We start from the raw sequence: 25,950 nt of genomic DNA, 5'->3' as shown, positions 1-25,950 counted from the left end.
GAGGCTGAGCAGGTTTGGTTATTTCTCAAGCTCAAGTACAAGTCATCTGAAAGTACATGTCTGGAATGTCAGGTGATGACATGCCCTGGAACCTCCCCATTGGAATATGTGCTCAGCACTGCAGGCCCTGTCTAACTCTGAAGTTACAGCAAACTGCTGGAGGCAATGGAAAACTCTGAGGATTCTCCAACTCTAGATCAAAGAAATTCCTCCAACTCATTAATTCAACTGTAAGTACTTAAACAGATTGTTAGGTTGGGTCTTGGACTATTGGGATGCAACAGTGAACACTAACAAAGGTCTCTGATCTTGTGGAATTCACATGTTATAGGGGAGGGTGGAAATAAACAATAAAGAAACATGAAGACTGTGGAAATTATGTGTTAAATGCCAAGGGGAAAGGATAGTAGTATAAGCAATTGGGAGCACCGAAGTGATGGGATTGGGTTTTGTGTTCTCTCTGAGAAGCTGGTGTTCAAACAGACTTGCAGTAGATGGAGTTGGATATTAGAATATCTGTGGAAAGAGAATACAATTCCAAACTGTCTAAGGCTAGAGCCTGCCTGGCATGTTCAGGGGGCACTGTGGCTGGACTGGAAATAGTAAGTAGAAGAGAAGCAGGGGCCAAAGGGAAGCAAGTTTATCTGCTGCCTTTATTGTCTGCCATTAGCCATCCTTAGAACATTATGATCCTTCCTTTTTCCACAGCACCTCCTTGGTCCGCAGAAATAGTCAGCTCAGAGTCAAAGGCATGGAGGAATATTTCCTCCACACATATCACATATATCCCCTGGGCTCTTTTGGCTTTGAAAGCTTCTACTCCATAGAGGTAGGGTAACCTGTAAGAGTAGACAAATCATATATAAAGCCTTTCAAGGACAGAAAATTTAATTACCAAGGAAATGCTCTTTTAGTGGGCTTCAGTTTCTCTTGTATGATGGGAACACCACTGAGTCACTCTAATTTGGTAAGTACATAATTGTTATTTTTGAAAATATATCCTTTGTTATTAGATAATGTTAAAGAGATGTATTGGGCAAATTTATAGTACAGGCATATGATTGTGGTAAAAGGAATTCTGGTATGAATAACTGAATTTTGGGAAAATATTCCCTCATATATCCTTTACTACAAGCCAAATGACACCTGTCTGGTCTTCTTGGCCCTTTGTGGTTTCCTACCTTAAACCCGGGCCCAGAACTCACCATAGTCCTTTTCTTTAGTGTCAACCTATAAAACAATTATCCCCCAACCTAATCCCATCTACCCCTGTACTGTGGATTTTTTTAATGTTTATTTTTTAAGACTTTATTTATTTATTTGAGAAAGAAAGAGAGCACAAGAGAGGGAGGGACCGAGGGAGAAGCAGACTCCCCACTGAGCAGGGAGCCTGATACTAGGCTGGATCCCAGGACCCTAAGATCATGCATGACCTGACCCAAAAACAGATGCTTAACTGACTGAGTCACCCAGGTGCCCCTTTTTAAATGTTTAAGTAATATTGGCTTTATGTGTCTTTAGAATAGAGGGCTCTCTGCATTACTGGAAATTGGGATGTCTTCTGCTCTACCTTTCCCCAGCACCTCCCCAAGTATTACCCTGTGTGAAAACATTCAGTCAGTAAAATTGATACCTGCTACTTGAAAAGTAAATTATTTGCCCAATAAGTTTTCAGTTTAAAAAAAAAAAGATGACTGGAAATATGGAGAGATTTGGTTAGTCTCAATTATTACTGACTTCATTTGGCAAAATATTAATGAGTTCATGAAGGAAATGGCCAACTTGCAAAAGTAGAAATAAAAAGAATCATTACAGTACAGAAATTTGATTTTTTTTAAAAAGTTAACTATATAGTTGGGGGATGGGTGAAATAGATGAAGGGGATTATGAAGTACAAACTTCCAGTTATAGAATAAGTAAGTCATGGAGATGAAAAGTACAGCATAGGGGGTATAGTCAATTATATTGCAATAATGTTGGGTGGTGATGCATGGTGATGGCACTTACTGTTTGCTTTGCAGAATATGTTGGAAGAAATGATCCTGAGGTTTTGAGACATGGAAAGAAAGGAGTATGACATTCTTTCTATCCACATTTATTTTAGCAAAAACAAAATACCATTGTATGAAGTCATGGACGTTTTGGTGTTTTTGTTTTGTTTTGGTTTGGTTTTTGTCATAGAGGAAAGCCTACCCTGACAAATAACATGGAGATAATAAATTTTATTTGTTTAATGCTCTTTTTTTAAATAAATTATTATTTGTTTCTTTGTTTTAGTGGTAGACACATGGCTTACTAGGATATGGTAAGAGATATTAACTAAATAAGAATTATTATAGGGACTATAGCTTTAAGGATTTTCAAATCGATTTTTCATTTTTAAGTAATAGATCCAGGTAGAAGGGGCATGAGGAAAGTATCATCATTGGCTGATTTATAACAAAATGTTTATAGATCTCTTTGAGCTTTGTTAATCTTAATGAAAAATGGATAAATATTTGAAAATAGTCATAGAAAAATAAAACTACAACTTACATTTCATAAAAATATGGGTTAATGTACTATATAAGATCATTATATCTTATGTGCCATAGCTTTAGAAAATTCTATCATAGTTCTCATAATTTTTCACGGGGGTAGTAGTCTGGGTCTTCTATTTTTTTTTAAATTTTATTTATTCATTTGACAGAGAGAGAGAGAGATCACAAATGGGCAGAGAGGTAGGCAAAGAGAGAGGGAGAAGCAGTCTTCCTGCTGAGCGGAGAGCCTGATGTGGGGCTCGATCCCAGGACCCTGAGATCATGACCTGAGCCAAAAGCAGAGGCTTAACCCACTGAGCCACCCAGGTGCCCCAGGTCTTTTATTCTTAAACCCCTATTGTCCTTATGAAATTTACATGGGAAATGGACAGACTCTAATGGAGAGGGGGCCTCTAAGGAGATTTGGGGGAGACAAGCTTGCCCACAGGTTGCTCCCAGCATTCTAGAAGATACAGAATCCGTTTTTCCAAAAGTATTGTAGGTACAGATGGGAAAGAGTTGGTGGTTTGCAGTTCTGAGTCTTGCTGTTTTAGATGTAGGAGCAGAATGGAGTTGGGATAGTTCAGACTCAAGGCCTTACTGGAGGACAGGAGTTATCAAGGATCAATAAGTGAGGTTTAGAAGGTTCCCTGCAAATCCACATCATCATTTGGTGAAAATATAAGCCATTCAGCATCTCACCAGATATTAGATATGATCCCACTATTTGGCAGGTGGCAGGCTGGGCCCTGAGTTGACAGCCCTAAACAGGGCAGAGTGTTCCTGCCCTTAAAATGCTCACAGTGAAGAGAAGTCTGGTGTGATCCAGAATTCAGGATCTGATAAGAGCCCTAGAGGAGACAATTAGGGCAGTTTGGCCCTGACAGCTGTGCCTGAAAACATGTCAAGGGTCAAATGAGCACAATAAACCCCAAAGCCTAGACAGGCCACTTGGTTCTGGGGAAGTGGGGGTAGTAGGGATGGGGAGGGGTGTCAAATATAAAACATAAAAGAGAATAGACAGAAGGGGGGGGAATTGAGAAAATTAAGCTGGGGTTTAGTAAAGAATAAATTAAAAAGTGGTTGACCTAAAAACCCAGAAATGATTCTTTTTTGAATCAGAGATATATAAGTACAGAGAACTTGGTCAATCACCACTTTCTATCTGAGCCAGGAAGAATCTTTTTTTTTTTTTTTTTAGGAAGAATCTATTTTTAAAAGTTATGGAGATCACAGTTCTGGTAGAGCAAAGGGAAGTGAAGGTGAAAAAACCAAGGAAGAACCACAAAAAGAAATTAAATATGTATTTTTTTATCTGCACAGTCAACATGAGCAACCAAGCTGTAGGCCTGAAGTTTGCCAAACTATGAATAGTTTGGACCTCAATTTCTTTACACTGAAATAGTCCAATGGGGGACAATTTTGCCAGAACAAGAGGAGAAGAGCAACTGAGGGAAGAGAAGAATATGCGATAGGAAGGGGACAAATCCTCCTTTAACACTTGACTGGCATCAGCTGTGGAAGTCAGCTGGGGCTGACGGGGGCTGTGAGTGTGAGGGGAGCGTTGGAGTACCCAGGCTCCCTACCAGAAGATGGGGAACTGAGGTAGGGAGAAGAGATACCATGGCTACTCCAACAAGGATCCTCCGCCCTTGGGCTGCAGTGCCTCAGGAATGTTCTGGATGGGCAGGACATACAGTTTCTCTAGTAAGCAACATTTTCACTGACTTCTATATTTTTTAATATCATGGCAGAAAGTCTTAAAACCATAAAATAACATTATATAATGTATAGTGTAGAAAAACAGAGCTATTCAAAAAAGGAGAAAGAGAGAGAGAGAGAGAGAAAGAAAAAGAAAGAAAGAAGGAACACTCATATAAGCAACCAGAAATAACAAGTTAAATGTTACTGTATTTAGTGCTAAGGTATTTTTTCTATAAATCCACACATATATACATTATTAAAAGACTCTTGTTTCTATTGTTTGGGGTCTGCTTGCATTATTAATATAATCTGAACATTTTCCAATAAGACTAACCATTCTTTGGGGCGCCTGGGTGGCTCAGTGGGTTAAGCCTCTGCCTTCAGCTCAGGTCATGGTCTCAGGGTCCTGGGATTGAGCCCACATCGGGCTCTCTACTCACCAGGGAGCCTGCTTCCCCCCACCCTACCTGCTGCTCTGCCTACTTGTGATCTCTCTCTCTCTCTCTCTGTCAAATAAATAAATAAAATCTTTTAAAAAAAAGACTAACGATTCTTCTACAACAATTCTTTTTAATGGCAGCTGTACAATCCCAATACATAGACACTCACTGATTATTGAAATTATTACCTATTGATAGTTATCAACATTTTTCTATTAGATACAATGCTGAAGTGAGTATCCTAATGTACAAAATCTTTGTGTACGTGCATAAATATTTCCTAAACATAAATTCCCGGAATAAAATCAGTGGCTCAAGAGTCAGGTGATCTTCAAACCTTTTGATTCTTCACTACTGAACTTTTCTTTAGGATGTTTCAACTATATTCATAAAAGTTGTGTGTTGTAGAGCCCATTTCCCTACTTGGGATTAGCTTGTTTAATTATGAGTGGCCCTGAGCCCTTCCACCACTGAAATCAGCAGTGACACGAAGCCACCTCAAAGATGCAAACCTTACAGACCTAAGTAACATCATTCACTGCTACCAGTTTGACAACTACTTGTCACCTTGTAATGACTTGTTGGGACAACTTCTGTCTTACATTCTCAAATATTTCTGAGTCCATGCCAACTCTACCTGGAGCCCTTGTGCACCACTCAGATGCCACTTGTCACCTGCCTCATACCTGCTTGATGTTACGGACTATTTGCTTTGTCAAGAAATTGGATTCATGGGGCGCCTGGGTGGTTCAGTCGGTTAAGCATCTGCTTTGGCTCAGTTCATGATCTCAGGGTCCTGGGATTAAGTCCAGTGTTGGGCTCCCTGCTTAGCAGGAGTCTTCTCTCCCTCCTCCCCACCCATGCTCTCTCTCACTATCTCTCTTTCTCTCTTAAATAAATACAAAAAAATCTTTAAAAAATTTTTAAAAAATGGGATTCACTCCCCAGTGACCAATATCAATGACAATGAAAATATATGCTAACTTCACTCATTGAAAAAATAGATCCCTAATATCCCAGACCCACTCAACAAAGACCTGTAAACCAGCTGGTCATCCTTGAAATCAAGACTAAGAGGAAGGAGAGACAAGACCTAGAAATCTAGAGAACAAGACTCTGGGTGCTTCAGAAATAGTTTCTGGTTGATCTTAATCTTCTCCTTTCTGGATGCCAGTTTCTTTATCTTGAAATGCAGGGGACATGGTAGGTAACATTTAGGTCTTTTTTCACTTCTGACATTTTATAGCTTAATGACCTTGCTCTGCCAGTTCATGGCTGATTATCTATCTCACTTGGATCATGGATTCCTACTTGTAATCCTATCTTAATTAATCCCCTCTTTTCCTAATCACTTAATAAATAGCTTCCTCTGGGTTATTTTTGGGAGAGATACTATTGCAGGTGTAAGGTGTATGTGTGCTTGTGCATGTGTATTTGGTTTTAGGTGTATTTATATGAGAACAGCATGAATACTTCCCCACCTAAAGAAGAATGCAAATTCTTCAAGGGGAAGCACTGTGTTTCCTCCCATCCCTTTTCCTGGTATAGGTTCAGGCCTGGCTATACACAGTGGGTCCCCAGCAAAAGATAACTTTACCTGAGCTAATAAGGCTGGAAACTGTGTGGGTGATTCTGTGAATGGGTGGTTATTTATAATGAATGTACCTCATTTTGAGTGTGTCTGCATGTGCTAGGCATGTGGAAGGTAAAATGTGTGAAGAAAACCAGAGTATCAGGTTCATATATGTAGGAGTAATTTGGGGGGAATAAACAGGAGCCTTAGGGTAGGGTATTCAGGATGAGAGGTAGCTTGAAGAAGCCTCCATTGGAACTAAGGCATGACAGTCCCAGTGCCAGAAGAGAGCCCTGTTCCAGGTGTGGCTGCCCAGAACGATAGCCTTTGGGTTCCATTATGAAACAGCTATTGTCATTCCAGGGATGCCCTTAAATATAACCACATGCACGCTCATAGCAGGACACATTACCACAATTAGATAGATGATGTCTACACTAACTTCTTTGTCTATAGGTCCTACTCACAATGGTAGAATGATAAAAGGACAGATTTAGTCATGATACAGTCAAGAGTGAAATTAAAAGTTATTTAATGGGAGCAGAGAAGGAAACATGCATTCTTCCAATCCAGATTGCCTCTTCAAATGAATCCTGAGCAACTGAGGATTAGCAAAGCCACAAAGGCCTTCTGCATAATTCAGAGGTTCAGAGGATTTCTCAGAGTATGTAAAGGAAAGTGTCATATCATATATTTTTATGATGCAAATAAGAGAGAAACTATGAGTCAGGGTGAGAATATACTGATTATAACATCTATGCAATGAAGACACAAAAGCAGAAGGGGAGAAGGTAGTCATCATCCAGCGGTCAGCAACTCAAGGGAATAGCTCCTCAAGGGCATGGCTCCTCAAGAACATGGATGTGAACCACATCAGTTCTGCTTGGTCTTCTGGCCTGAGCCTGGAATAATGGTTGAGGGACTAGGCTCTTGTACCTTGGTTTGGCCAGGCTGAGGGACCTTAGGGTGGGCTGGCTCAGGGAACATGGTGTGACCTGGCTCAGGAACTGTGGGATGGACTCATTCAGGATACTTTGAGCAGCTTGGTTCAGGAAGTTTGGCATTCCCAGGTTGTGGTAACTTGGTGTTGCATGGCTCTTTGGTAATGGGAACAAATGGATCGTGGGGTGGCGCCTAGCAGGGCTGTTTAACCTGCTGCTGTTGGGGTGGAGGAGGAGGGGTGCAAGGCTGCTTCTGCTGCTGGGAACTCGTGCTTCACAGGAGACTGGACCTATAGAAAGAAAACCAACTTGGTTTTTTGGTAAAACAAAGAAGCCAAGTTCAATGAGAATATGTCTTATTTCATGCCCCTTCAGAAACAAGAGACTCTCTTTCTTTCAGTTTCCCTGCTTTTGAGATTGAAGGAAACTTTGGTGGTTCTTATGCACTTTCAGGAGGAGAAGTTTATAGGTAATTTACGCTGCTCCATGGAAGTAGAGTTTTTCTCTATGCCTCCTTTTCTCCTGTTGATCCTGAAAATCTACATTAGCAACACAACACAATGGTCAGCACCTAGGATTGAAAGGAGGCCCCAGGTTTTGAATAATATGAAAAGGTAATAAAGTCAAACTCTGGAGTCTGCTTTCATGTCTACTACATAGGGTGCCTTAGCTATCATAGAAAAATTCTCTACAAATCTCCTCGAACCCACATGATCCCACCTATGATCCTTTATTCACATAATCTTCATCATGCCTGGTTTCTGGGAGGTTTTCCATTTATCTCTGCTTGTCCACACATGCTCACCCATTACAGCTCTCCTCCTAGACACTCTCTGCCAAGTCATCTTCTTCATTTTGCCACACTACAATACCTGCCTCGCTCTCTCTACTAATTATTTCCATGCACTATGTTTGCAAATGATGCCTGTGTATTATGCTCTCTGATGGATTGTAGGTTCATGGGGTAAATAAAATCATATCTTTTAAACATCTAAATTGCCTTTAATATTGCAAATTCTCAATAGTTACTAAAGGGAGTATTAAAATGTCACTACAAGTGCCTGGGCATGGGTTGTAGTTCATATCCACCTGCTAATTGATCATATGTTAAACAGAAGCCACTCTCCTTTCTGACCCCAAATTCCACAGTGATAGTCTGAATGAGAAGTCAAAAAAGATCTATCAAGTCATCTTAAACACAAAATGCATTATATTTAAAGTAAATATATCCTAGAATGGCAAAGAGATCCCAATCAAAATAAAATACCATCAAGCAAATAATGAGAAAATCCAAGTAGAGAGACTCACCAGCCATGCAGAGAAGTTTGAGCTGACAGTCTTCTTAAGTCTGGTGGGGAGTCTCTGGACACCTGGCTCTTTATACAGAATATGATCCTTGCCTTAGGGAAGTAGGATTTTTTAGGCCTACTTTATCTTCACTCCAGCTTTTGTAATGAAAATCTCTGGCTTAACCTTTTTTTTGGCACCTATTGTTTGACAATGATGTCACTTGAGCCTGTCTTCACTGTCCACCCTTTGTGGTGAGGTTGTTATGGGTAACAGGATTCTTGGGTGGAGATGAGTTAAATCAGGTGAAAGTTCTAGGCTTCTGGGAACAGAAATAACCAGGTCTCTTGGGCAGGACCTTGATATTTAGCTCAGATTAATTCTGTTGTGCATTTTAGTCTTTTCTAAGTGAATGTGGAGATGAATAGCAGGCAGTACTGGTTCTTCTGGGAAACCATGAGGGGTGGCAATAAGTGAATCATCTCATGTTCTTCCTCTCTCAGTTGATCCAGCTCTGGGACAGGACCAGAAAGGTTAAAACAGAAATGCTTCACTCTGCGAGACTCTTCAGATGCCATGTTGACCACAGGTAGTAGATGTCACTGGGGTTGGGCAGTCAGGATTGACTGGATCTGTCCAACATGGGGCATAACCCTGAATATGGGATCTCCCCCCTCTGGAGGCAACACAGGAACAAGAGAGCTCTGATTGTCTGAATTCATACACCATCTATATCCTCTGATCAGGATAAGATGAAATGGAGGTCACTAATCCAGAGCTGATCTCAAAGCAAAAATCTTTTGTTAGGCATGACCCTTGGAAAATCCAAACATCCTTACAACGCAGGTATGTGGATAGCTCCTCCCTTCCCATTGCTCTGCCTCTGTGTTATCTTCCATGAACCTGGGCCCTCAGGCACAACCTCCACCATGAGCTCCTTCCACCAGTTCCCAAAACCCTACTTGTACTTTATCTTCATATGCTGTTTGGAAGATCGAGCAAATACTAAGAAAACCCAGGCAGTGGACAACTATTGTTTTCCCTGATTGATGTGCAGGTTTACAGAAGGGTGAAAGGAAGGGAGGAAAGGAAGGAAAAATAAGAAGAGAGAGAGAACACTGGATTACTTTAGAAAGATGTCTATATATTGCTTTGACAACCATAAAGTGAATTCTTGAAAACGATTTATCTTATGACAAGCCTCATGGCATGGCTCATCATCTTTGCTTCCTGCTTCCTTCTCCACCCATGTTCTTCCTTCTCTGCTAGTGTTTAACCAGTCAGCTGCCTCTAGGGCGGTGCCAGTGTTACTGTCACACCTAGGCCCTAGTCTCTAGTATCATATTAGCCATCCCCTAGGGTGAGTCTCTATCCCTCTCCTCAACCAAACCACTTCTTGGCAAATTTGCTGCTCCAGCTAGAATTCTTAGCTCCAGAAAAAATCTCTTTATTGACCTTTTTATGAATCTGGATCTTTCTTGTGTGCTATATTGATTATGGACCTTGGTTCTAGAAGAAATCTTTTATTTCTTGCCTTTCTTTCCTGGGTGGGCTCTCTCCTCCATTGTCCTAACCATGTCTTATTCATTCTAAATAACAAAGACCTTTCTGAGATCAGCCTCTAGAACTTAGAACTTAGAACTTAGAACTTAGAACCCTAGTGTTCCTATTTGTTTGGACAAGCAGTCAGTGGCTGGGTGATAAGGCTCTTTCTACTCTTGAGAGAAGCTGATTTCTTCACTAGTGATACTTCTACTAAGGAAACATACTCTACTGTAGAGAGTACGAATCACATTACTTCTGATGGTGAGTCCCACTTCTTGAGGTACCTTGATCTAGGCCCCTTTTCCTGTAGCAGAAGGGGCTACTCTCCCCACATCAGTGATCTGGGCCTTGCTTTGGACCGATATGTATGTGGGTGGCATTGGGTACCTTTAAACACTTTCAGTTTGGATCTTGCTCTTTTGCCAGTCATGTCTTCATGGACCATTCCCACACATTCTCTTGGATTCTGTCCTCTCTTGATCTTGTATTCCAGGATGCCACAGCATGAGATGTTTGTGGGAATTTTCAATGCATTTGAGGAAGTGCAGGCTTGAAGAGTTAATGCCTCATGGCTACATTTCCCCATAACTGATAGATAATTCTTCTCTCTTTCAAACCTCTGAGACAATTTTTTCATATTTTTCATATTTAATAAGTACAGTTAAATTAATTTGGACATTGCAAACACCTGTGATACCATCACCACAATCAAGAACATAGGCATATTCAGCACCTCTCATTGTTTTCTTCTCTCTCTTTCTCTCTGTCTCTATCTCTCTGTCTGAGTCTCTCATTTTGGTGTGGTGAGAACAACTTGCATGAAGCTTACTCTTTTAAGTTTTAGGTACACTGTACCTTATTCTTAACTATAGGCATTACAATGTAGAGCAGATATCTAGAATTTATTGATTCAGCATAACTGAAACTTTTATCCAATAATGCTCATATCTGCTTCTGCATTCAGAAAGAATGGAAACTCCCCATTTACCATACCACTCCCCTATGAAAACCACTATTGTATTCTCTGTTTCTAAGAATTTGATTATTTTAGATGTCCCATATAAATGGAATCATACAGTATTTGTCCTTCTGTGACTGGCTAATTTTCCTTTAGCATACTGTTCTTCAGGTTCATTCATGTTGTCACAAATGTCAGGATTTCACTCTTTTTGAAGCCCAAATAGTGTTCCATTTTGAGTCTATACCACATTTTCTTTTTTAAGATTCTATTTATTTTTTTTTATTATTTTTTAAAATTTTATTTTTTATAAACATATAATATATTTTTATCCCCAGGGGTACAGGTCTGTGAATCGCCAGGTTTAGACAGTTCACAGCACTCACCATAGCACATACCCTCCCCAATGTCCATAACCCCACCCCCTCCCCCAACCCCCCTCCCCCCATCAACCCTCAGTTTGTTTTTTGAGATTAAGAGTCACTTATGGTTTGTCTCCCTCCAAATCCCATCTTGTTTCATTTACTCTTCTATTTATTTATTTATTTGACAGACAGAGATCACAAGTAGGCAGAACAGCAGGCGGATAGAGAGGGAAACAGGCTCCCTACTGAGCAGAGAGCCCAATGCGATGCGTTGCTTTATCCCAGGACCCTGAGACCATGACCTGAGCTGAAGGCAGAGGCTCAACCCACTCAACCCACTCAAGCCACCCAGGTGCCCCATACCACATTTTCTTTATCCGTTCATCTGTCAGGGAGAAGCTATGGTCTTTCTACATCTTGGCTATTATGAATAGTCCTGCAAAGAGTATGGGAGTGCAGATATCTCCTAGAAATGCTGACTTCAATTCTTTTGGATAAACACTCAGGTATGGGAAGTCTGAATCATATGTTTGTTATATTTTTAATTTTTTTTTCCATAACTGCTGCACCATTTTATGTTTCCATCAACAATGCTTAAAGGTTTCAATTTCTCCGTAACCTCATTAAAACTTATATTTTGTTTTTAAAATGATAGCCATATAGAGCCACAGAGGACTCTGAAGAGGCAAAATGATCTTTAGAAAAAGGAACAAAGCTAAAGTCATCACACTTCCTGATTCTGAACTATATTTCAAAGCTACAATAATTAAAATAGTATGGTACTGGCATAAAGACAGACACATAGATCAACGGAACAGAATAGAGAGCCCAGAAATAAATCTACACATACACGGTCAACTGATTTTTGACAAGGGTGCTAAGAACACATATGGGGAAAGAATGATCTCTTTAATGTTTGGATGGATTCTCACAACAGTTTCTGCCTTCAGGATATATCTATCTATCTATCTATCTATCTACCTATATCCTGAATATATATATTCAGTTTGTTTCCTGAGATTAATGGTATATATTTATATATATTTATTAATAATAATAAAAAAGAAATAGCCCCAAACTAGAACCTACCTAAATGTTCTTGGAAGAAGGAAGGATTAAAAAAGCTATGATATTTTATTACTATGGAATACTATTTAGCAATAAGGAGTGGAATATAGATATGCACACCACAACAGCTTAAACAAATCTCAAGGAAAATGCTGAGTAGAAAAAAAGTTAATCTTAACTTTGGTTTGCAATCCTGCAAACATGCTAAACTCACTTATTAGTTGTAGATTCAAAAGAAAATTCCTTGGTGTTTTCTACATAGACAATAATATCTGCATATAAAGACCATTTTACTTCTTCTTTACAGACCAATGGATTTTAATGTATCAAAATATAAGTGATTAGTTAAAATGGTTTAAGATTCCACTTTGACTTATTGGTTATTTTATTTACTTTAAATTATTTTTATTAACATATAATGTATTATTTGCTCCAGGGGTACAGATGTGTGAATCATCAGACATACACATTTCGCAGCACTCACCATAGCACGTACTCTCCCCAAAATCCATAGCCCAACCACCCTCTTCCTACGCCCCAACCCCCCCAGCAACCTTCAGTTTGTTTTGTGAGATAAAGAGTCTCTTATGGTTTGTCTCCCTCCTGATCCTATCTTGTTTCATCTTTTCCTTCCCTATTGCACACAACCCCCCACCCCCCACTCAAATTCCTCATATCAGAGAGGTCATATGATAATTGTCTTTCTCTGATTGACTTGTTTCCCTCAGCATAAAACCCTCTAGTTCCATCTTACTGGTTATTTTAAACAAAAGTTACTTAAGAGAAAAAAAAAATAAGGACAGTCAGATCTTCCTCCGTTCCCCCAAAAGCAGACAATAAATCTCCCCATGTGAAATATACCCTCCCTGTAGCAGGGGTAAAGAGACACCATTATCACCAGAGGTGGGAAATTTAGAGTAGAGAAGACTGTATACTTTTTACTAACTTACCACCCCAGGTCCAAACTCTGCTTAGAATCCCTTATTAAATAAACTCCCAAAGTTAAGTTTTCCTAGTCTTGTGAATTCCTCACAGATTTTATTGTCTCTCTTTCTAAAAGTTATAAAAACTGTCTGTCTTGGTCATTTCTTTGGTTCTCAAATTCCTTATTGGGCTTCCATGTGTGTGGAATAAAACTTCGTGGTTTTTTGTTTTTTTTTTTCCTCCTGTTAATCTATCTCATCTATTTAATCTTAAATTAAATATTTAATTTTTAGTTCAGTTGAAAGACCTTGAAAGTTGAGAAGAGCTTTTCCTTTTCTCCACAACTAATCTTTAGGAAACCACTATCTGTTGAGTTTTGGTATAGTGTCAAAGGATATCCATAATTAATTATATGAAAGTCACTAAAATACTCCTCTGTTTCCCAACTACATATCTGTGTGAAGCTGTATTTTCTCCATATTCTTCAACCAAAACAACACATCACAACAGATTGAATGCAGAAGCAGATATGAGAGACCAACTATATTCTACTAATACAGACATTAAAGGTATTTTTAAAGCAGTCCTACTCTTATAACCAATTCTTTTGTTTAGGAAAATATAGTTGTTTATATGTGAATTTGCTATGGATTTATATTTGGTAATTTTAATGAATTAATAAATATTTGAAGATTTAACACATAAATGTAATTAAACTCAAATCTGATTAAAATTATTATTTATTTATTATATTATTTTATTATTAATGAGCTGGGAAATTCTCTAATCTGTGAGGGTATTTTTTCATCACCTAAATCTATGATTTTAATGAGTGGCTGCCTTCTTATTTTTTTTTTTTTTCCTCTTCAACAATTCATTCTATCTTATATAGATCCTCCATTCTTACGTCATCAAAGAAAATTCTTTCGTGAAACAGCAAATGTTGGTTGGATTCAACAAAAACTCCAGGATTCAAATTCTAAATTGTATTCATAAGAAATAATCATTATTATGCACAATGAAACTAAAGGTTTTTAGAAAATGATGCAGATGTTCCAAGAGATCATACCCTGATATCTGTCATGTGTTTTTTTTTTTTAATTCATGAATATCAAGAATTCCAACTCACCTGATTGATTCTCTAATACAGATTGAGAATCAGATTTTAAAAGAGTGGCAGTTATGAGGAAGAGCCATTTTCAGAGTCAGGAGGCCCCTATCATGGGGGAAGCAGAACAGCTGGGTTAACACGCAAGCCCTGTGAAAATCCTAACAGGATTGGGCAGCCATGATACTATGTCAGGCAAAGACTCAGGACTGGAGACCCCACTTCATCTGGCAGTTTGAATGACACAAGCACTGAGCTTTCACGGAGCGAGGTTCAGAATTCCCCTCAAATCCACAGCATCATCTGGTGAAGGTACAGACTATTCAGCGTCCCAGCAGACATCAAATAAACTCCTACCATTTGACAGACACCTGGTTCTACAGAGATGTGGGGTGCTTGGAGTGGGGGTGTTGAACATATAGTAGAAAAGAGACAGGAGGAGAAGGGAAACAGGAGGAGCAACCTGGTGGGGAGTCAAGGACATTACCTAGGCAGATGCAGGAAGCTAGCTGGAAAACAGATTGGTATAGACACCTGGAAAAGAGGCTCTACTGAGTCAGACACAGGAGAAAACAGCCCACAGTCTCTCTGAACTCCCTTACTGAACAGTTCTCATCTAAACTAGGTACTATCTTCTTTTCCCTTCAGCACACATGGAAATGGAGGTGCTCCTTCACGTGCTGTGAAGAAACCAAGATATATCCATGAAGAGAATCAAATGTGCATTCTTTTATCCGCACAGGTGGGATTGCAACCTCACATGCACCTACAATCCCAACTTGTGTGCAGTTTCTCCCTTAAATTCCTCACCCTAAAGCAGTACCCTGCCCTCTATTGTTGGCTGGGAGAATGGCATTCTATTACTGAAGAGAGGAGCAGAGGGAAGAGCAGCTGGCACCTACCCCATAACCTTATTTAACCCTCGATGGTCCGTGGGGTTTGTATAGAATGGTATAGAATGTCATTAAAAAAACAAAACAACAACAACAAAAAAAACCTTAACTGTACCCTCCTCTTTTCCTTGTGAGCAGCTTGCCTGGAAATCGCTGCAGGGCTTTGAGAAGATTCTGGAAAACGTATTTTCTCTAGCTCATCAACATCTTGGACAGCTTTTGCTTTTTTTAAACATGTGAAAGAAGTGTTATAAATAACTATAATTCCAATCTATGATGCAGAATTGTATAAAATATAGAGACATTTAGTGGTGCCTGATTGGCTCACCTGGTTAGAATATGACTCTTGAATTCAGCTCAAGTCATGATCTCAGGGTAGTGGGATCAAGCCCTGTGTCAGTCTCTGTGCTAAGCCTGGAGACTGCTTAAGATTCTCTCTTTCCCTCTGCCCCTCCCACCACTGTATTCTTAATTAATTAATTAAATATAGAGTCATTCAAAGAATAAAATAACCAATACCTTTTATTCTCCATCCCAATATAGTCACTGATTAAGTTTTGCTGTATTTTATGCCAGATTTTTAAAAATGTATACATATCTCCACACATTTTTAACAAAGATATTATGTGTCATATGCCAAATTTTAAATGATCTTGAAATTTTCTGAGCATTTTTCCATATGACTAAATATTATTTTATGATCATGATGTATTTCATGACAGATATAAAATGCTTTGTTCCATCAATTTTCCTTTGGGATAATTTATATTGTTTCCCTCCTAACCTTTTTTGCTATTATATATAATGTTGAAGTGATGATACTTATAAATAAATCATTGTGTGACTGAATGCATATTTCCCAGTGGAATGCAGAAAGCATGCAGGAGTGTAAAGATTTTTACTTTCTGCCCCTTATAGCAGTGTGTCACCAACCATGTCTCCAGTCACAGTCTGCCCCTATAATTGTGACTGCCTCTAGAATTATTGCTGACATTACCCATCATGCCAACAAGCAGCAATCTGAAATCCCCTGGACATGCACAAACCTTGCATACCCAAGTGACATCATTCTCTCCTCCCAGTCTGATGATTACTCAAAAACTTGCAAAGCTTTGCTGGATAACTTTTGTCTTGTAGTCTCCAAATTTCTCTGGAGTTATTTCCAGACATATCTGAAGTGCTTGCACATCCTACAGGTATGAGGCAGGTGATGGGTAACACACCTGTCACCTGTTGCTGCCTCACATCTGCCTGCTGTTATTTTATAAGTTTTAGAATTCATTCCCCAGTAACCACTGCAAGCCCTGTGGAAATCCTGTTGATCTCTCAGCTTCCAGACTTTTTGTTGGTCACCAGCAAAGTCAAGAAGATATGACTATCTTCTTGAAGGAGAGAGCAGATAGTGGGTATCTGAAGAACTGAGCTCTGGATATGGCTTAGAAATATGATTTCTGGGTGGTCTTGATGAATTATCTTCCCTTTTCTGGGAAAGGATATCATTTTTAGCTGGAAGCTGAATAGGCTTTCTATGTGTTTTAAAGTGTCCTTTCACCCTAATGTTTTGCCTGGTGATGACCTGTTCATCACCTTAATTTCATGCTGTCTTATCTGCATTAGAACGTCTTCCTTCTGAAACCTACCCAACTTTTCTTTTTCTTCTTTGATGTATTTATTTTGATGTTCTCTTTGGAGAGGTACCCTGTATATGTGGGGAAGGAGGCTGGAGAGAGAGAGAGGCAAAAGTGAGCAGGGGGAGGTGAGTGCGTGCTTTGGCATCAATGCATATTTGCATGAGTGTTTATTTACATGAAAAGGGGTGAAGATCACCCCCTTGGGCTCCTAGGCAGGCAAAGGATTCTACACCCCTTTGTACTGCTATAGCATAGGGGACTCAGTGAAAGATAAACACAGACTAGTGTGATCAAATCAGCATGTATGTGTGTGTGGGTGTCATGTGATTTGTGGTGTCAGTGTGTGCAGAAGTCTGTGTGTGTGTGTGTGTGTGTGTGTGTGTGTGTATCTGTGGCTATGAGTGATTCAGGGTTTGGCTCCATGTACTGGGCCACTAGCAAGGGAAGATGCAGGAATAATCATATTGGAATTTTTACAAGCACTATTTCTTTGGGATAAAAAATAATAATAAAGAAATAAACCAAACAGAAAAAGTGCAACTTGGGGGCCAGGATTGAGTCAGAGATGGCTTGAGACAGGTACCATCTATACTCAGATAAGACTCACTCAGGTGCAAAAGAAGCCCTGCTCTAGCTAAGGCTGCCCAAAGTAACAGGCTCTGGGTGTCCTTGACCCATTGCCAGCGCCACCCCCCTGCCACACACACACATGCACCCATGCCCTCAGTGCCTGTGCCAGGCCCTTTGCTGCTTTATGATGAGAGAACAATGAAAAAGTTGAGTCAGCCAATGACAAGCACAGCCAACTATGGAGTTAAAAGTGATTTAATGGGGACAGGTCAGGAAAGAACCACTTGATCCCCAGGCCTCTTTTTGGGTGAGCCCTGAGCAGTTAAAAGAGTAGCTCGCCAGTGAGACTCTTAGCTTCATTCAGAGGCTCAGAGCACTGCAGAGCAATGGGAGGGAAATCTTTGTAGAGGGTGTGAAGAGGGAGGGTATGATGCAGGGTGACATCATGCTAATTGTAAGTAAGACACAGAAGCAGAATGGGAGAGGGGATTCAGCATTCGGTGGTTGGCTCCCCAGGGCTTGCTTGACTGTGGACCCCATTACTTCTGCTTGGTCTTCTGCTGAGCTGGTGCTGGAGTGACCGTTGAGGGACATGGCTCAGGAACCTTGGGATGGCAGGGTTCAGGAGCTTTGGGATGGCAGGGCTCTGGAGCTTTGGGGTGGCAGGGCTCTGGAGCCTTGGGGTGGCAGGGCTCTGGAACCTTGGTGTGGCATGGCTCCTTGGTTTTGGGGGCACATGGTTCCTGGGGTGGAGGCTGGCAGGGCTGTTTCACTTGCTGCTGCTGAGGCTGGTGGGGAGGGGTACAGGGCTGCTTCTGCTGGTGGGAATTCATGCTTCACAGGAGGCTGGACCTACACAAAGAACAGATGATATGACCAGGGATTATCTAGGATGGAAGCCAGTTCAATGCCAAATGTTTCTTTACAGCCACTCACCTCCTCTGGCTGACCACCCCTACACACCCTTGAAAAGTAAAATATGCTTTGATAATTTCTGGGCCCTTTCAAGAGGAGGAGTTAAAGTCAATTTGTTCTGCTCCATTTCAGTGGGGCTTATTCCCCAGCAACCTTTCTTCCCCAGACATGTCATAGCCCTCATTGACAAGTACCCAGGACCATACTGAGGTCTTTTGGAAAATGACATTATAGAAACAACTGAATGAAGTCTACCCACCCCCAGGACCGTGCAGCCCACCTAAGGCTTACAAAATGCCTCTGTGTCTCAGCTCCTGTGACCTCACTCTGCCTTTGCTTATACTGTCTGCTCTGAAGTGTTCTCCTTCCCATTTCTGCTTATTCAAATATGCCTCCATTATAGCTCACATCTTGCGTGATCAGCAGGAGATACTGGGCATGGTTCCCCCAAATAGCCCTTCCCTATCTCTCTGTTCCCATATCAATCACTATCTGCTTTGCATTTCATCTGTGTATGAGCATGCATTATCTTCCCTGATAGGCTGTGAGCTTGCTGAATGAGATCCATAACGGTCTGATTTACCCAAAGTACCTAACACGGTGCCTGAAACATAGCAAGTGCATGGTAGCAGCCCGTTTCATGAATTAACATTTTTATTAAGTGTCATAAACAGAGAAAATAGTGGTGTTGAAAGTGCCCAGGCCTGAGAGTCCTAGTCACAACCCTGTCACTAACTCACTGTTGGTACTTGTATAAACCTGTCCCCACCCTGGCCCCCAGTCCCACAGCTGTTCATTAAAGTGGCAGACTTACCTGCCACTAACTCCCTTCACACCTAAACTGTGCTTTAATCTAAAATGCCCAGTGTTGTGTCTCTAATTAATATCCTCATCAATCCTCTTATACATGTTTGCCTTTGTCCAGTTTCTAATAATGAAAAAAGCAAACATGAATTTCAAATTGGTTCCAATCAGAGACTTACCTGTACACCGAGAATGGGGTGTCTGGTTGCTCTGGTCTTACATGAAGTCAGCAGGTAGCTGGCTTTTTATAGGATGAATGAGCCCTGCCTCAAGGAAACAGAATCACCCCAGGCCCCCTCTGTTTTCATTCCTTACCCATCAAATATGAGTCACCCTACTCCCCTCAATTACCAGTTGGATCAGCTTTTATGATGAAAACCACCCACTTGATATTTTTTGGCACTGGTTGTGTGACGATGATGTCACCAATGCCTAATTCCTAGTGCCACCCACCCCCTTAGACTAGGCATAGGGCTTGTGTTGGGGGAGGTGTGAGCCACAAGTTTCCTGAAGGGATTAATGAGTTAAACTTGGAGGAAGATCTGAGTCCTTTTTCGGCCTTGCTATCTTCTTGCTCTCTCTTCTCTTGAGGGGATTGTTCCTCCTGTTTTGTGGGTTAAAATACATTTGGGCACATTAACAAGTAGGAGAGGTATATAGAGGACCTGAGATGGGCAACAGTTGTCTGCCTATAAAGGTAGATGTTAAAGGTCATCAAGTGACTGATTACAGACTTCTTGTCTGGGGATCCAATCCATTCCCTCCATCTTCTCCTAACTCCACCGAACTGTACACATTTAGATTACTTAATTAACCACCCCCCAACTCCACCCCGCCCTGACTGGTTGTTAATCTGGGTAAACCTGCTTTGCCCTCACCAACCACACCTTTACCCCTTTCCTACTTCAGAAATTTTCAAGGGCTAATTCCTCTTTTGGGATAACATTTCCCTCCACTCCACCCAGCCTTCTTGCTCTGGCCCTTCCTTCCTAACCCAACTATATACTACCTACACACCTCTGAAAACCTGGAAAACTTTTCTATTTCAGCCCCTTGCCCAAGCCCATCCATGGACCCCCAGGTTGAGCTCACTCCCAGCCCTTCCTTGGCCACTTCCATTCCCAGCCCTGACACCTGGAAGTCTTGTTGACTGCAGTGTTTTCATCCTCTCTTGCCTCTGTATCTCCTAGGGCTCTCAGCATCAGAGCCATGCCTGCTCAGAACAGTAGCACTTGCATGGTGATATTTGGTTCCACATTCATTCAACAAATATTAAGAGAGGCCCTAGTACATGCCAGGCATATTTCATTCTGGGAGCTATCTAAGTGTAAAGGCCACTTCCCTCAACAGACTGGAAACTACCTAGCATCAGAGTCACATCCTACTTAAAAGTCACTAGTTTAATAAGGCTCTCAGAGTGCCTCAGTCCATACTCTTCAAGTAGCGGCTGAGGAATTTGAGGCTTTGAAGAGGTGAAATAACTCCCTCAAGGTCAAACAACAATCCCCATGAAATTGAAGTCTACAGGGAAACCCTATGTTGTTCTTTTTTTTTTTTTTTTTTAACACCTCCTTACTCCTAATGCCTATAGAAGAAATTAAGCCAAGGCAGGAAAATAATGACAGGTGGAAAGAGGAACTCAGACTTCCTGGCTTGCAGTTGGGTCCACTCAGTCCCGGGAGAGCTTTGTGTGATGGGCAAAGTTAGAAGAAAAAAGCCTTCCCTTTTGGGTCAATCCTTAATCTTTGCTAAGATGAATCTTCTTAGGTAGGAATAAAGCCACTTAATGCTTCAAGTGGCCCTGGGATTAACAGTAAGTATTTCCGTCTCTGTTGAAAGTAGGAGGGCCATGAATTAGCATAGGTGGAAATAAGAGACTCATTCAGCATATCATCATTCAGTGGACCAGGGTCTGAGAAGGGAAAGGAAAGGCTAAAATGCCTATTTTGAGCCAGAGTTGCTTTTACTTTGGAGGAGGCCCCAGGATGACATAGTGACAGAGCACCTTGACTAGTAATGACACTGAGTTTGGCAGGAGGTGAGCAGCCTCCAAAGCTCCTGCCCAGGTAGGTCTTCCCTCCATGATGGTCTGATCCTCAAGATTCTCCTTGTCAGAGAATTTTCTTTCCTGAGACCCTAAGAACAGGGATCCCCTGAGTCTTTATAAACCAGTAACTTCTTGTGATCAACATAACATGAAACTGAAGTCACTGGTTCAGTGATGTCCTCAAAACACATGTTACTAGGTGTGGCCTTTGGAAAATCCAAATCATGTTTAGAACCCAGATGTGTGGATAGCTCCTCCTCCTCATTCCCTCCCCTGGCCTCAAACATATTCCTAAGTGTTTGTGGAGCACCTGTTGGCTTCAGCTGGGTCACCTCCTGTGAACTTGAGTCCTGGATCAGCCTCTCCCTGTGTGCTTATGGCCATTAGCTCATCTACATCCTCACACGGTGCCTGGTGGGTAGTAGCTGCTCAGCAAGCTGGCAATTATAGAATGATTGACTGACTGAACGGATGAATGAATGAATGAATGAATGTATGGCACTATTTGTAAAGAGAGGCCCAGAGTTCCTCATCTTTTGGGGTGAGCTGGGAAGAAGAGGAAGGGCTCAACAAAGGACAGATGGCACTGCCTTCCCCACACACATTGTCAGTAGGTCTAGTCACCACCTCCCTCTGGGCTGATGCCAATGCCATAACCATGGTTGAGCTACAAGCCTCTCTTCTCACTCTGGCTCTCCTCCAGGCTTGGGTTGTTCCCTCTCTGCTCTTAGGAGGCCCTAACAAAAGGAGCTGCAGGCAGAACCTGCTACTTTATGTGGTAGGATTCTTAGCTGGAGGATCCTACTTCCTGCTCCTCTGTCCTGTATAGTCACCCAGCTTGTCTCAGGCTCTGAAGGATCTGAACCCAGCTCTGCAGGTGGAGTACTCTGTGCCCTCCCAGGGCCTTGGCTATAGATTCAAAGGAATTTCCCTGTCACCTGACACTGCCCTGGCTGGAATTTCCCGCCTTCCTTGACCTGCGCTCCCTTGGTTCCACCCAGTGCTGCTCTGGCTCTGGCCTCTGGAACTTTCCATGACTCCCAACATTATTCTCCCTGTTTCTTCATCTGAGGCTCACTCAGTGGTAGGTGTTAAGTCTGTTCTCTCTTTCAGAGAAGCTCCTTTTCACTATCCGTGTGGGGCTAGTAGGTGAATCTGGCCCCACAAATATCCCACATTAAGAAAGGAGGGAAATGGGGTGTCTTAAAATGGGAAGTACATCTCCTATGATTTCATAGGAGCCCCTCTTTAGCACACAGGAAGCTGATGCTTTTCACATGTCAAAACCTGGCTCCCCTCTGGACCAGCTGCAAGAATGTCCTTCAGTTTAGTGTGTGCCTCTGGCTCACCATGCATTTGCAGAGTGGGGAAGGTTGGAGCCCTGAGTTCTTCAGTGATCAGGCTCTTCCCTGCTTACATCACCCCCTCCTGTGCTTCCCCGAGACCCAAAGCATGCACAGACTGTCATGTAGAATTGGAATTCTAGTCATTTTATCAAGGGAGCCATGTTTAAAACATGCTAACACCTTGAAGCAAGCAATAGTAAGAAGCCCTCCCCCAGTCAGCTTGAGGAGCTAGGGATCTGAGAGAAGTGGCTCATTTCTGGCTATGATGATTTTAAAGAAGTCTCCATAGCATATGGGGCCCTCCATCTGAAAAAGGAGGGTGAAATGAGGGGAAGAGAAACCAGATACCAGGCATTTTGAAGCCTCTTGAACACTTGGGTCCTATAGGCAGAAGATGTGAAGTTTTCAGAGATGGATGCCAAAGTGGAGAGGGACAGTAGTCTTAGCACCAGAGAGCCTCTCCCCTTGTCATGGTCCTTATCCCAGAGAGGGGAAAGTACATCTGGGGAGGGAAGGGACTCATCCTAGACCTCATAGGCCTCATAGCTGGTTTAGCAATAAAATCAGGCCACAGCCTGGGATGCCCAATTGCCTCTCCAAACCACTGTCTCTCTAAGAACAGAGCATAACCCCCTCAGCTTCCCTCTTTTCCCCTCTCAGTCCCTCAATGAAGGGATAAAAAGTTACATCTGGCTTTTCTTGCTTAAGGCAGGTAGAAAAGAAAAGACCTAGGATGAGCGTCAGACCCAGGTGTTGCAAAGCATTGTTACCCTCTTCATAGCAGGATGACTTTGAGCTTATTATCTAACCTTTTGCCCTTTGTTGTTCCTGTCTTCTTTTTTTAGGATTTAATTTATTTATTTGCCAGAGAAAGAGAGAGAGAGAGAAAGCAGGGGGAATGGCAGGCAGGGGGAGAAGCAGGCTCCCTGTTGAGCAAAGAGCCCAATGTGAGACTCAATCTGGGGACCCTGGCATTATGACCTGAACCAAAGTCAGACGCTTAACCAACTGAGCCACCTGGGCATTACAGGATATTCCCATCTTTAAAATGGGAATATTAATGTGTACTTTGCAATAGTGTTGTAAAGTTGAAATGGAATGATGCTTCAAACTCTCTTAGGAAGAATGGACTAAAACTGTGTTCTGCTTCTTTGTCTCATTCTTTCCTTTCTTTCCACTAGAAATCAAATGAAAACTTCTTCCTGTTGTCTGTGTGTTTCCCTTTTTCTGCTCTGTGTGTGTGTGTGTGTGTGTGTGTGAGGACCCAGGTGGTGGGTGCCCCTTGCCAGTGGAGCACCATGCTAGCGCTTTCCAATTGTTTTATCTCCCCTTTGTTTTTTTCCACTAAAATTTGAAGTGTACATGTTGTCAGATTGCACAGTTCATGCATTATATAAGCTGGGGTGAAGGGGGTGGCTAAAGGTGTTGGAGATCATGCAGTGGCCTAGACATGCCCTAGACAAGGAAATTGAGGCAGAAAAACATTAAGAAGCTCTCCCAGAGGTCAAAAGGTAGGAGATACCAGGATATAGTCCCTTAACAACTCTGCCATATGGCTTTTCAACACTAGTTGGTCATTCTATAAGCTGCTTTCAGGCCAAACACCAACTGGAACCTGATGTTCTTGCATAGCTGAACTGATCATTTGCCATCTATTGTCTATTTAAGATAATTTCCTTATGATGCACGAGTAAGTGAAACCATATGATAATTGACTCTCTCTGTTTGACTTATTTCACTAAGCATAATCTCCTCCAGTCCCATCCATGTTGATAATTACTCGTGGAGCATAAGGAATAACACGGAGGACATGGGGAGAAGGAGAAGAGAATGGAGTTGGGGGAAATTGGAGGGGGAGATGAACCATGAGAAACTGTGGACTCTAAGAAACTAACTGAGGGTTTTGGAGAGGAAAGGGGTGGGGGATTGGGTGGGCCTGGTGGTGGGTATTATGGAGGCCATATATTGCATGGAGCACTGGGTATGATGCATAAACAGTGAATCTTGGAAGACTGAAAAAATAAAGTTTAAATTTTAAAAAAAAGGACTCTATTTGAGATAATTTCTCTGGGTATGGATGGTCAAAGACACAGAGATGTTTTCTGGTTGAGGGTATCAAGTTTTAAAATGGAACCTTGGATGGTTCAGACTAATGTCCTAGGTATGCTACATGCCCATCTTGCCTTTCCATCTTTCATTGTTGAAGGGACACAGTGACAAATTCATGGCTTAATATTTTCTGCACAGAGTTCAAAACCCATTGGAGTTGACTGCTGTTTGTAGCTGCTGGCTCCTCTTCCATTTGTTCAGCTGTGCCTGCTTTGTTCCCCATGTACTTCTCAAACAAAGCACCTCCTGTTTGCAGAGTATATATGAAGATCTATACCTATAGATCGGAGGAAATAAAAATTCTGGCTTCAAATTCTCACTCTGTTCCTAACTAGGTATTTGTGGGTGATATTGGGAACATTTCTTAATAATAATAGCTCCAGTTTGATTGGTACTTACAGGGTTTTGGTTTAGGTACTTGACATTAATCCTCACAATAGCAGTGCTAGGACCAGATTATTCAATCTATTCTACAGATGTAAAGCTGAAGCAAAAAGAGTAAGTCACCTGTCACGTTTACATGGCAAATAAGTGGCAGGGACAAGATACACTGAGGCCTTTATGAATCTTAGTTGATCTTACCTGTTAGTTAGGAATGATAATATTTGCCTCCAGAGCTGCTATTAGATGAGATTACATATGCAAAGCAACTCCTTTAATGACTACAGCATAGTAGATAGATACTAGCTATCACGTGTGTTTCTTCCCCCTAGGGTCTGAGGTAAATTGATTATTGGAAACTCATCTCCAGTGATTCAAAACATACTATAATTTTCTTGGTTTTTTTGAAGAAGTCAGTTAGCCATTTATCTAACACATATTTTCTGAACCACAACCAAACGTCAAGTATGAAGTCCCATCCTTTATGAAGTCTGGTGGACGAATAAACAGCCTTCTGGTGTTCAGGACCCAATACCCATTGGTGAAGGGTGCTTCCCCAACTGATCTAAGCATAAGAATCATGCTTATTAAAAGTACCACTATCATTTTTTTTTTTATCCTAAAGGCATGGAAATAACAAGGGAAGGCCTGGGGATCTGTGTTTCAAATAATGGGCAACACTAGGTTTTCAACCCAATGGCTTTTCTCCCTTGATTACAATGGATGTCGTCTGGTATTTAAAAAAAAAAAATGTCCCTATCTGAGCTACCCTTAGTTCTAACCAGTGGATTTTTAACAGGCCCTCAGACACTACCTATTTTC

General features: G+C 41.4%; 1 protein-coding gene and 1 pseudogene across 1 annotated transcript; both read right to left on the bottom strand.

Moving 5' to 3' along the window:
• Positions 1-6,910: 6,910 nt before the first annotated feature.
• On the bottom strand, positions 6,911-10,454 carry LOC116858790 (annotated as a pseudogene).
• Positions 10,455-17,802: 7,348 nt separating this feature from the next.
• Positions 17,803-19,574, bottom strand: LOC116858724 (cornifin-A). Its single transcript, XM_032843590.1, has 2 exons — positions 19,425-19,574; positions 17,803-18,378 (listed from the first exon to the last, which is right to left on the bottom strand). The coding sequence occupies exon 2, from the start codon at positions 18,357-18,359 to the stop codon at positions 18,066-18,068; it is 294 nt and encodes a 97-aa protein (XP_032699481.1). The 5' UTR covers positions 18,360-18,378; positions 19,425-19,574; the 3' UTR covers positions 17,803-18,065.
• Positions 19,575-25,950: the final 6,376 nt, after the last annotated feature.

This window comes from Lontra canadensis, unplaced genomic scaffold (assembly GCF_010015895.1).
Source record: "Lontra canadensis isolate GAN:19392208 unplaced genomic scaffold, GSC_riverotter_1.0 scaffold142, whole genome shotgun sequence".
Classification (NCBI taxonomy): domain Eukaryota; kingdom Metazoa; phylum Chordata; class Mammalia; order Carnivora; family Mustelidae; genus Lontra; species Lontra canadensis.
The sequence above is the reverse complement of the archived record's forward strand: the minus strand, read 5'-3'. Positions and strand labels throughout refer to the sequence as shown.

Coding starts and splice junctions, on each gene's coding strand:
- LOC116858724 (XM_032843590.1), bottom strand. CDS start 18,359: ATGAATTCCCACCAGCAGAAGCAGCCCTGTACCCCTCCCCACCAGCCT.